This window comes from Aulostomus chinensis, chromosome 9, assembly GCF_037954235.1.
Source record: "Aulostomus chinensis isolate RoL2024-O1b breed Wild chromosome 9, RoL_Achi_v1.0, whole genome shotgun sequence".
NCBI lineage: Eukaryota > Metazoa > Chordata > Actinopteri > Syngnathiformes > Aulostomidae > Aulostomus > Aulostomus chinensis.
The window spans coordinates 20,627,254-20,638,934 of NC_141328.1; the positions used below are offsets into that span (position 1 = coordinate 20,627,254).

Below are 11,681 nucleotides of genomic sequence, written 5' to 3' on the forward strand. Positions count from 1 at the left end.
TTAGCGTCTTATTTTGAAAAACTACAAACGGAAGTGAAAGATTAGGTCGTCTTGTTTGGAACTTTATTTGTGTTGTTGCTGTACCTCCTGAACAAGTGACAGACAGGCGTACTGGAGACGAGAGGAGAAGTTTTATCTCCTCGCTTCCCCCTCTCCTCATCGTCATGGAGGCTCAGGCGCATTTCTCCCGGGAGGAGATCAACAGTACGGTGTGGGAGGTTCCGGAGAAATACACATGTCTCAAACAGATAGGGACCGGGGCGTACGGCTCCGTGTGGTGAGTGACTAGTCAATACTGTGTGTGTGTGTGTGTGTGTGTGTGTGTGTGTGTGTGTGTGTGTGTGTGTGTGTGTGTGTGTGTGTGTCGTAGCTGAGACTGTAGTGTGTATGAATAAAAAGAGTCAACCCAGGGCTCATTGACGTTAGCCGCACATGCAAGCCGAGGTGGGCCTGGCTCAGATCCACTAACCAGAGGAGGGGAGAGGGGACACCTGGGCTACCTTACACTTGTGTTAAGATGTGGGACACACATACCATAACATTTCAACATGTACCTATACAAGAATTGTATAGTAATCGCTTTTATAGGATTTCAAATTAAAGATGGCCACTTCCCACTTCTATGCAGGTGCAGTAATAGATGAGTAAGATAAATATTGCTCAAGTAAAGGTGTGTTCGTACTGTATGTGAATGGTTTGTGTAGTTTTACTTTGTACGTGTGGTTGCTTGTATTTACATTCATTGAATAGGATGCACATCCATGTTGCAGTTCAGCTGTCACAATCACGTTTCCGTGGCGACCTGCTTGCTGGAGGATTTGCATGACTGTTAAGAAAAATCAACAAACCTGACATTGTTGATTAACAGCTGCGATGTTGGTTATTCACCTTATTATAATATTGATAATAAGGATTTCGATCTTTTTCAGTATATCTGGGATAAGATGCCTCATGAGATATGAGGACGTATAATATTATCAGTAGGTGAGTGGTTTAAAGCGATATTAGTCTTTTTTGTCACTAATCATTATCGTTCTGATGGCCTATAATTATATTGCCCAGTTTTGTACAAGTCTAATGGCAAAACAACAATAATACATGATTCAGTGGGCTTTTCCAAATGTTTTGGGAAAAAAGAAACACCTTTCTCTTTCAAAATCCCAATGCTTGCATGTGTTTTAATGTATATACAAAATGTAAATATCATTTACAAGCGGTTTTATACTGAGTCTATCAACATCAGTCAAAATCAGTTGCGATACAGACATGTTGATGCTGTTTATCAGCACAAAAAAAAAACAACAATATCCTGCATCTTCCTGTACATTTTTGACCAGCCACCAACCACACTGTATTTACAAAAACGTACAAAAAATCCTCCTCCAATCTCAGCATTTTACTGAATCCATCAGTGGTAGTCTTAGTCCATCGCAGCCAAATTTGTTGTTTCAAAACATTTCTCTACACTGTTTGGTTTCCAGGCGAAAACTAAATTCTTCCTCGTTAATCTTGTGTTTTTTTTTCTTAGCATTCCTAGATATTTAGTCTAAAGTTCTTATCCGGTCAGTCTTTAAAACTCAACAATACGCGTTCTATGTGTGTAATTGTAGAATGCAAACACCCCATGAATGTCAGATTCCCTAAATATTACTGAGGAGGACGTGACCCTGGTGTCCTGCTGCACACTTATCTCACTGCTGGTAGACTACACTCACTTATTCGGTCGCACTCAAACACTGACTGACTTTACCATTTCACAAGAAATTAATATGGATTTTATCGTACTTCGAATGTATTGCTAGAATCTTTGCAAGAGTGTTGTATTTAAACACATATTAATACAAATAACACAAGGACTGCGTAAGGCTTATTGTTGGCATTTTTTGAAATTATTTTTTTAATGCCATGCCTCCAAATAACAAAAGAAAACAAGACCTGTATGTTTTCCTTGTCGAAAGCAGAAAAAGGTTGCATATAATTCACACAAATGAAACTTCGTTGGGTGAGCATCACCCAGCTTTAGATCGGGGGAACATTTTATTGAAATAATAGAACACTCTTGTTGCTCTTGTTGTCCGAGTTACAAAGATTTGCCTGGTGACGACGGTTGCCAGGGTTTCAAGCGCTTATAGCGTGGGAGTTGTGGTCTGTTGGAGATTAAAATGTCTGACCTTTCAAAGAAGCCTCATCGGATGAACTCAGATCGAGACGCCATCAGCAAAAGTAAAGTTGCACATCTTTCATGAACAGTTGCAGGAGATGGGAATAGACAGGAAAATCTTCACTTGTTGTATTTAACCACGTTAGTGCGCCCATCTTGTCTGAAGCACCATGCACAAGCGATTTGTGTAATATGTGTTGGTGGATGTGGCTCCAAATATCCTAACAAAGCCTTCCCTCCTACAATGCCCTGCAGATCACTGCAAACATGCACATCGCCAGTTACCCACACAGACCCGCACTCAGTCAGTCCCACATACTCTACCACTGTCTCGAAACATCTTTGTTGTTGAATTTGATTTCATCTCCTCAGTGAGAATGAAACCTCAAAAGTTTCTCTTCTGCTGCGACTTCAAACGTGCGCAGTGAAACTCTAAGTGCAGACTCGTGTGTACACAGATATAGCGAAAAAAATTATTACTGCTTTTTCACCACCAGTTCAGCCATAAATGAAAAGACGAAAGAGAAAGTGGCACTCAAGAAGCTGCACAGACCCTTCCAGTCGGAGATCTTTGCTAAGAGGGCCTACCGGGAACTCCGACTGCTCAAACACATGAAGCATGAGAATGTGAGTAGACTGATTCCTGCTTTCTGGAACAGACTGCCATTTCCACATGAGGCTTTCAATATGCTGTAAATAATAAGATGGACTAACATCTACCCCCTCCTTTGTCTCAGTATTTATCATCACATTCTTTCACTCTGACTAGGTAATAGGGCTTCTTGATGTGTTCACACCTGCCTCAGGCCTTGATGACTTCCAGGACTTGTGAGTATTTTTTTTTAACCTTGGCGCTATATGGCGAAGTATGTGGACACACAAATATTACACCCCATTTTGAATATAGTTTAACAGCCCGCACTCTTTTTACCAGATATGGTCAACCGGCTGCAGATTCTTTGCGCATGCTCAGTCGCTAGAGTGCTAGCGAAGTCGGCCGCTAATGTTGGGCGATACTACCTGGCGCCAGTTCATTCCAAAAGTGTTGGGTTCTCTCTCACCAAAGTCAAGAAACAAATTCTCGTGCAACTCAAGCTGTTGCCTAGAAGGTAGAAGGAATATTGCACACCGCAGCCATGTGATTCTAGCAGCCACACTGGGTTTCCCACAGTCATCTGGCTGTATAGTAAATGTTGGAAATTGTAGTATCGACATGGTCCTTGATAATGGAAATAGTGGGACAGGAAGCTGCGGTTTGGCTGTGCAAAAAATTTGTGTTTTTGGGTTTCAAATGAAAAAAATAAGTAACCAAGAAGTCAATGATTGTTGCTCTGTGTGAAGAAAACAGCACTTATTGTGTTGTTGCATAGTTTAAATTCAAGGTTGTGCGGCCAAGAGAGTTACACAAATATATCTGAGCACTCTTAATTTGAAAATGCCTGGATTACAGCGTTAATAAGGTTTGCCAGATAACAGTTGGATGAGCACTTCAGGCCCAGGAAAGCGTCTGGTGCATTAGTCAGTCACTAGAGCTTCTTTGTGTAGTGTTAAGACGACTCAGTCGAGGTAATTATCTTCCTGTCCGTCTGAGGATCTTTCCACTGATCTTCCCTCCCGCTCTGCCTCTCCTCCCTTGTTTTTCTCAGCTACCTGGTTATGCCTTATATGTTTACTGACCTATCGAAGGTGCGAGGTCACCTGTCAGAGGACAAAGTCCAGTTTCTCGTCTACCAGATGCTCTGTGGACTCAGGGTGAGCCCGTCTTTCAGAGTTTTGGAATATTAGCATCTGAAATATGTAAGAAAAGTGTAATTACAAATATTTACAACCTCATTTAAGAGGTAAACATGTATCTTGCAAGTCTTACTCTGTGTTTTATTCTGTGTTGCAACAATCAAAGAAAATGTTCAGGAAATGTTTTAGGAAGCATGCGTTTACATTAAACCTAAGTTTCAAAAGTGATTGGGAATATGATTAAATTCCAATTAATTGTTATAACTTAGTTATATTATTAGGCCAGCACGGCTCAGAGGTCGAGTGGCCGTCAAGTAACTGAAGGGTCCCTGGTTTGATCCTCACTTCCCCCAGTGACCTTGTAGAAGTCTATAGTCTGTATGACTGACATAGCTGTTTTTGGTGTCAATATCAACATTAGTATATTTATTTGTTATATTTTACTGTACAAAGTGAGTTAAAGACAAGCTTACTCCTGAAATAATCATCCCAGATCTTCCACAGAGGAAGACATACAACTAATGATTACACTGAACAAAACAAGAAATGCAACACTTTTTGCAGCCATTTTTATTGTTCGTTTCAGTAATAATTAAAAAAATGTGTTCATCATTGTGCTCAAACGTCTTTATCCTGGTGAATGTTTGGATTTGATGTAATTGTCTCGGTCTCTACCCTCCTGCAGTATATTCACAAGGCTGGAATCATCCACAGGGTAAGTCCATTGATGCTGAATGCTATTCTGGCACCGGTTTAAGACGTGCTTCTTCCTGCGATACAAAAACACATGAGAAAGTTGACTTAATTATTTATTGTTGAGTCAGATCAAACCCTGCACCAACAGGTAGGATGAGTTCATTACCTCTGATGTCTGACTGCATGTCTTGAGATGTTAGGCCACACCCTTCAGAACCAGAGCCAAAACCTATTGCACAGTTGTACACATGGAACATAGATGGCAGAAGTAGTAGGCATTACTTGTGGGTTTGACACAATGAGAAATGAGAAGTTTGCCTTGGAGACTTTCTGTCTAACAGAAAGACTGCCAGGGAACATTTCTAATGCTTGAATAAACATTTAGTCAAGTTATTTCTTACTGCCATGAATCCTGTCTGGTAGAAAGATTTCGAGGCCAACACCTCCCTTGTGCAAGCCAATGAGGAAAGACCTGCATTCTGTCTAATGGCCAACAGAGGGAGAAAAATGACCTCACTCCTCACTCAATTCATTACCCCAGTAAACTCTATGGCTAGTTTGTTTTATAAATTATGTTCCCATTTAGAGTCAAATATACAATGACGTAATGTGAGTTTTAGGGCACGGCTACCATGTGGTGGACTAGCTGCTCCTGCAGAGTCTGGAGGTAGATCCCCCATAGCTCCACCCACCATTCCAAATATGGTCACGTCCTGTTCAAAGGAAACATGCTAAAATCAAGGCTTACAGGAAGTGTGTGTTTAGACAAAGAGAAAACACATCTGTCCAAACTGATTCAACCCTGTGTTAATGTGTTAGCCTGCTATTGCTCTGGTAATTCCTAAAACAGTAAAAGGTGTTATCAACACTCACTAGCAGTCCAACGTTCACCACGCATTACAGCACAGTATTTTACAAATCCCTGCTGAAATGACACACTGGTATTTTTGTCAGTTTACATTTGAGTCACAACATTGAATAGCTATTGAAAATCCCCAGACTTGGATCAACATGTTAGACTACAGCAATTACAACAGAGCCTTTCACAATTCTCGTTTTAATACCGTACTGTGCAAACACTATAATTTCACTGGGCTGTAATAACTATCATTTTTTGCAGGATCTCAAGCCAGGAAACTTGGCTGTGAACCAAGACTGTGAACTGAAGGTTTGTAACTCTGAGGATTACATTTCAAATACGTGACACATCTTAAATCATGGCGCTGCTTCTGAAGCAAATTAAGGGGATTAAGAAGTAAAGGAGGACAGAAAATTCTACAGAATAAGACATTTACAGTAAACACCAAAGGCACTGACTCATGTGCAGGTTAGAAAATGTTATGTACAAAACTCGTACTTTGTGTACAGGTAATGAGAGTGTAAATCATCAGTTTTCCAACAGAAGAAGCCTCGTGGAGATGAGATTATTAGTTTATATTTATAAAAAGTCATATGGGTATTAATCTAGAAATGATCACCTTATCAAAAAATAATTTCACCTTCTAGGTATTTAGTGTTGTTCCAGGTTGTGCTCAAATTCTCTGTCATTGATGCAGATCCTGGACTTTGGACTGGCTCGCAGTACTGACGCAGAGATGACAGGCTATGTGGTGACTCGGTGGTACCGGGCACCTGAGGTCATTCTGAACTGGATGCACTACACCCAGACGGGCAAGACACTCGTAGCTGTTGCATATTCTTACCGCTGTCCTGGCTGTTGTCTCAATGTTTTGTCTTAGCTGTGATTATCATGGTACTTCATAGAGCAGCATTTCTAGCATTTTACACCTTTTGTTGCTGTCATTCTGACATTAAACCTTATATCGAAATCTTAAAGTCACACTTCACCCAAATAGAGATTTTGCCTTTCAAACACTCACAAATAAGTGCTTGAGCTCTGGAATAAGATCTTTTCTCTCCTCCATCATGTTTTTTTTTGACTCCAGAATCCAGAGAGAGACAGCCATGTACATTTAGCACAAGGCCAATGACAACTGATAGCTTACAAAAGCCAAACTGTCCAAAAATGTCAGTCGACAGAGTCTCGGGTGCCTCTACTGGTATAATCCTCATGCAGCCGTGTGCTCAGTAATCCATTTTTGTTTTAGCTACAACATTTCCAGTTTGGCGGAACAGTGAACTCACATGGAGAAGCTGGTTTCAATGAATACATCAGCTGAATACTGGTACCATGAGTTAGCACCCCAGTGGAAGTTACTTAGTTTTTTAGTTTGTTTTTCTGAGCATACGACTGGATAAGGAAGACTTAAATTATACAGGCCAGTGCACTTGAAAGCTTGTAAACTGACATTTTTGGACAGTTTTATTGTTATTTTGTTGCTATAGCTGTTATTAGCCATCAGTCACCATTACGTCAAAGCTAGATATAAATGGCTGACTCTTAATGCATTCTGGTGTCTCAAGGATGTGAGATAGGAAGGTCAGAATGTCTTGTGAGTTTCAGACCCCTATTAGTGAATACTTGGAAAAACCCTTTTTTGGTGAAATATGGCTTTAATCTGTTAGCCGTTTAATCTCTTAGCAGTTGTCACAGGGGGGTTCGACAGCAGCCTGATTGTGCTGGGACTCGATGCCAGCATTGTCACTGTAATTAAACTTCCCAGAATTAATGTCACTGTAAGATAGTGTGTGTATTTTTTTTATTTCATAAACAGACAGGACGGTAGTCTACCATGTTTACGGTTTCCTTTTAATTGTGTTACTCAGCAGGCACTCCTCTATATGAACAGCATTGTAGTGTCTTCTTGCCATTGTGAATAGGCGTTGAACTTTAACACATAAATACTCACTTCCACATTTCTGGAACACAACTAAACAAAAGGATATGTGAAGCCTCGCAAGATTGTCACTGATGTATTTCTCTTTTTGGTGTTTATTCTAGTGGACATCTGGTCTGTGGGCTGTATTATGGCAGAAATGATCAATGGAAAAACCCTTTTCAAAGGAAAAGACTGTATCCTTTCATCTGCGTTGTTCGCTATCTGGACTTTAAAGGACTGCATAAGATTACCTAATGATGTCAAAAGACCTACTTAAATGACCTCAGATCCGGTCGCTGTAATCATGGAGGAGATTGAAAGAGTGAGTTTTATAGGACAATTAAGCTGGTGCAAAAAAACAAAACAGAAAAGGTAATTAATTAGTAAATATAACATGCAGCATCAGTCTGATTTTGGTGCACTATATTAGACATTTTCTTAGTGTTTTATGTTTGCTGCTTATAATCTTTTTATGCCTTTGCGCACAGACACGATACTGTAAGTTTTGGATTGTCTGGACATGTGTCCCACTCTTCATAATACAATACCTTTAGAATGTCTTGGGGGCAGTTGGCTTCAAATCTCTCACAAAGGTCCGCTGGGACTCAAGGATGAAGTGAACAGATTTTGGTGGTCAGAGGTCACTGTTAACCTCACAAATGTGATAGCCATGGAACACTAATAGAAAGTGTCTCCAAATTTGCTACAATCATCCACCGGGACTCACAGATCATTGAAAATACATCGCTGAGCCATACGACCACAATGCAGTATCTCTTGTTTATACCTGAAGCGTTAACTGATTTATAGCACCGACTAGCAAATACAGCCACCACAGTTTATGGCTTTCATTTCCTTTCATTAGTTCACTTTAGGCCTGCTTGGACACCTGACAAAGCCTTTACCAACCCAGCAGAATTAAAAATCCTTGACTGAAACATCTTTATAATCAGACATGGACCAGCTGACACAGATCATGAAAGTGACTGGAGTGCCAGGACCAGAGTTCGTACAGAAGCTGGACAGTCAAGAGGTATGACTCATTGCTAACGGTGTGTGTCTTACGTACACAGCAGAAGTATGACTGCGATCTATGTGAAGGGTGTTTTGCATTGCAGTTTGCTCTTTGTCTCTGAAAACAGGCTAAAACCTATGTTAAGGCCCTTCCTCGCTATCCTAGGAAAGACTTCTCTACATTGTTCCCCCGAGCCAGCATGAAGGGTGAGTTCAGACGCAGCAGAAGCTCTTTTCCTACCCTTGACTGATCTACACAGTTTCATACGTACGTCATAATTATATCACTATTAAGATTTGACCAGTACAGCTAACATAAGCGAGGGTGCCGCCTGGCTTTGCTGTTTCAATTAACTTTTTTTGTAAATGTATTATTTCAAATTTATTGCTCTGTCTCCCGAATGGTGTAACTACTCTTTGTACCACTGTCGTGAAAGGTTTTCACCAACTGTTCTGAGAAAAGATGGTATCTTTTGAAATCAGTCAGGATGTTGTTGAATTGAATACATCAGATATATTTACTTTACGCACAGTTAATTGATGTCAGTAGTTACATTTGTCAAAAGCACTCACTGATGTCCACAACATGATTGTTTTGAAATCTTTTGCAATTTTTATTCTGTGTCACTGACCATTTTCAGGCATTGAGCTGCTGGAGAAGATACTGGTTCTAGACGGAGACGAGAGACCCACGGCTGAGCTGGTTCTGGAACACCCATACTTCGACAGCCTAAGGGACCCAGATGATCTCCCTGAGCCTGCACCATATGATGATAGCCATGACAACGCCACATTGTCACTGGATGAGTGGAAGCGTATGTTTGAAAAACAAAAAAAACTTGAATTGCCATGATAGAAGCCTGTATGTAGGTGGCTGTTTCAGCATTTGGAGAGGATGGTCAAATGTGATGAACATTTACAGATGAACAGATTGCAAAGTTCTCAGATTGATGACTTACAAAAAGCTCCTTTTTTTTCCCCCTCCACTTTGTCAACAGTCATCAAATATACTTTCTCCTAAAAGCTCTTGGCTTCCATTAATATAAAAGGGTTGTGCATAACACTTGGCGTGAGAAAACAATTTAAAAATACAAGATCTGGTCATTTTGGAATCAGATACATAGCTGGAACTACAGCATCTCAAAGGCTGCACTGTAAGTACGGCCAATAAAACCAAACATTTGTTATCGACTTAAAGATAGACTGCTGCTATTTATCATGGCTAATTTTGAGTATTCCTACCAGTCAGACCAAGAACCCAAACCTTATCTTTTTGATGAAGGTAGGTCTTTCTGGTAAGGTAACACTCCCCATATCTCTACCATTCATTGTGTGGAGCTAACTAGCAGTCAGCCGGGCTCTGTGGGTCTCAGCTCAATGGGTGTCTTTCTTTTAGTCTGGTTCTGGAGAAGCTGGACAAGAAGTGTATTCCAAACAAGAAGGCCTTTACCTTTACCTTTATACATGTCAGAGCTGCTGACTGGGCATGAAGCATCCATACCCCTCAGGTCATCAGGGACAGGTCCACTCAGCGTCCCCAGGGTCAGAACCAAGCAGGGTGGAGCTGCTTTCAGCTTCTGTGGTCCACACCTGTGGAACAAACTCCCTGAAACTCTGAGGGGGGCACAAACTATCAGCTCATTTAAATCAGGGCTGAAAACACTGCTGTTTACGGCAGCCTTCTTATAGTGTATTGATTTGGGATTGATCTGGGTGATTTGGTATTAATGGATTGATTTGTCTGCTGTCGAATTGATCTTAAACTGTTTTATTGATTTTAAATGATTTTTGAATGTTTTAATTCATGTCTTCGATTTTAAACTGATTCTAACTTTCAATTCTCTCTTTACCTCTGTAAAGCACTATGAATTGCCCTGTGTATGAATGGTGCTATGCAAATAAATTTGCCTTTGCCTTTGCCTTTTGCCTTTAAAATGAATTCAATGAACAGCACCAGTTTCATGTGTCTCAATGGTTTACCACTACTCAAAGTGGCTATTTTCATTTGGATCAACAGCATTTTGTGGTGGGACTTTCTGTTCAGGTGGTAATGAATAATTTACGTTAAAACGCCATGCAGCATGCCTTTAATGTTTTGTCAGTGTGGACAGGCCACACAAGCAGAAGACTAATGGTTTTCTCCTTACGTCCGCAGGGTTGTGTTTCAGAGAGGTGAGGAGCTTTGTTCCATTCCCACGGCGAGACTCCAAGAGGAAAAACACCCTGACTATGTCTCCCTGACGTGATGAATGTCGTGTATATACAGAAGCCCCAACTAACACAGCCAACGGTGCCCTCGCATACTCCGACCAAGGATCCACGCTTTCTTTTGCCCTCAATATTTTAGTTTTTGATTCAGTGTTCAGAGAAGTTATTTTGAAACACCATTTTGTAGTCACGTTTGTCATGAAGAAATTGCCTTGCAAAATAATGACCAAATGTCATTGGAGTTACTGTAATTTTAAATGTAGTATTGTTTTAAATAAAAAAGACTAGATATGCATGTAATTGTGTTTTCACAGTCATGGATAAATGATGTTGCACCAGACAAAGTAAAGTGGTTTAATTTATACTCAGTTTAAAATATAATTTCTGAGATTATTGAAGACTATAAATGTTAACGTTGTCAATCAAAATGATCAACATGCAATAAAGTCTGTTTAGCCTGAGTAAAAGGGGAAATAATGCCATAATGTTTTGAACAGGTAACTAGTTACTTTGTGTAAATATGTCATCATATTCAGCTGAAATAACCATGACTGTGTTCACTCCCAAAAGCAACTTGTCTGTATTATTTTGTATTTCACTACTGTAACATCTGCCTGTACATGTCATAGTTACACACTTCATGGATTACTCTACATTTTAAGTCCGACCCTTGTGCATCTCTTGAGTGTGCTGCACTTTTTCTAAGATGTACTTGACTGGGTAGTTGGGTGGCTGTGGTTTCACTACCATGGTACAAAAGAATGGAGGTTTTAATCATACCATTTACATTTGTTCATCAAATGTATTAAATTCCATCTTATGTGTGGAAAAAAACAAAAAAAAAACATTTCAGGTTTATCTCAAGTTACAGTTGTCAGGTCCTTATGTTTTGTGAAAATTTAAAGCTTTTGTTCAACCTAAAACATGCATTTTGTTTTCATTTTTTTCCTCATGACTGATGATAGAAGTTGTAGTAATGATGAGCTGCACAGAGGAACACTGACAATGTAGTGTGTGTGTGTGTGTGTGTGTGTGTGTGTTAGAGATGAGCATTTATTTAATATTCATTAATGAGCATGCATGCATTT

At 40.0% G+C, this 11,681-nt stretch overlaps 1 protein-coding gene and 1 long non-coding RNA gene across 2 annotated transcripts; one reads left to right on the forward strand and one right to left on the reverse strand.

Moving 5' to 3' along the window:
* The first annotated feature begins 1 nt into the window (after position 1).
* Positions 2-11,506, forward strand: mapk13 (mitogen-activated protein kinase 13). The gene is made up of 12 exons (XM_086214156.1): positions 2-277; positions 2,659-2,788; positions 2,931-2,989; positions 3,808-3,913; positions 4,581-4,610; positions 5,712-5,759; positions 6,148-6,262; positions 7,494-7,565; positions 8,325-8,404; positions 8,514-8,592; positions 9,027-9,200; positions 10,541-11,506. The coding sequence occupies exons 1-12, from the start codon at positions 165-167 to the stop codon at positions 10,624-10,626; spliced, it is 1,092 nt and encodes a 363-aa protein (XP_086070282.1). The 5' UTR covers positions 2-164; the 3' UTR covers positions 10,627-11,506.
* LOC147256223 (uncharacterized) lies at positions 4,469-5,386 on the reverse strand. The gene is made up of 3 exons (XR_015117910.1): positions 4,993-5,386; positions 4,758-4,820; positions 4,469-4,665 (listed from the first exon to the last, which is right to left on the reverse strand). It is a non-coding gene; the product is annotated as an uncharacterized LOC147256223 (long non-coding RNA).
* Positions 11,507-11,681: the final 175 nt, after the last annotated feature.

Coding starts and splice junctions, on each gene's coding strand:
- mapk13 (XM_086214156.1), top strand. CDS start 165: ATGGAGGCTCAGGCGCATTTCTCCCGGGAGGAGATCAACAGTACGGTG. Junction 278..2,658: donor GGGGCGTACGGCTCCGTGTG/GTGAGTGACTAG, acceptor TTTCACCACCAG/TTCAGCCATAAATGAAAAGA. Junction 2,789..2,930: donor AACACATGAAGCATGAGAAT/GTGAGTAGACTG, acceptor CACTCTGACTAG/GTAATAGGGCTTCTTGATGT.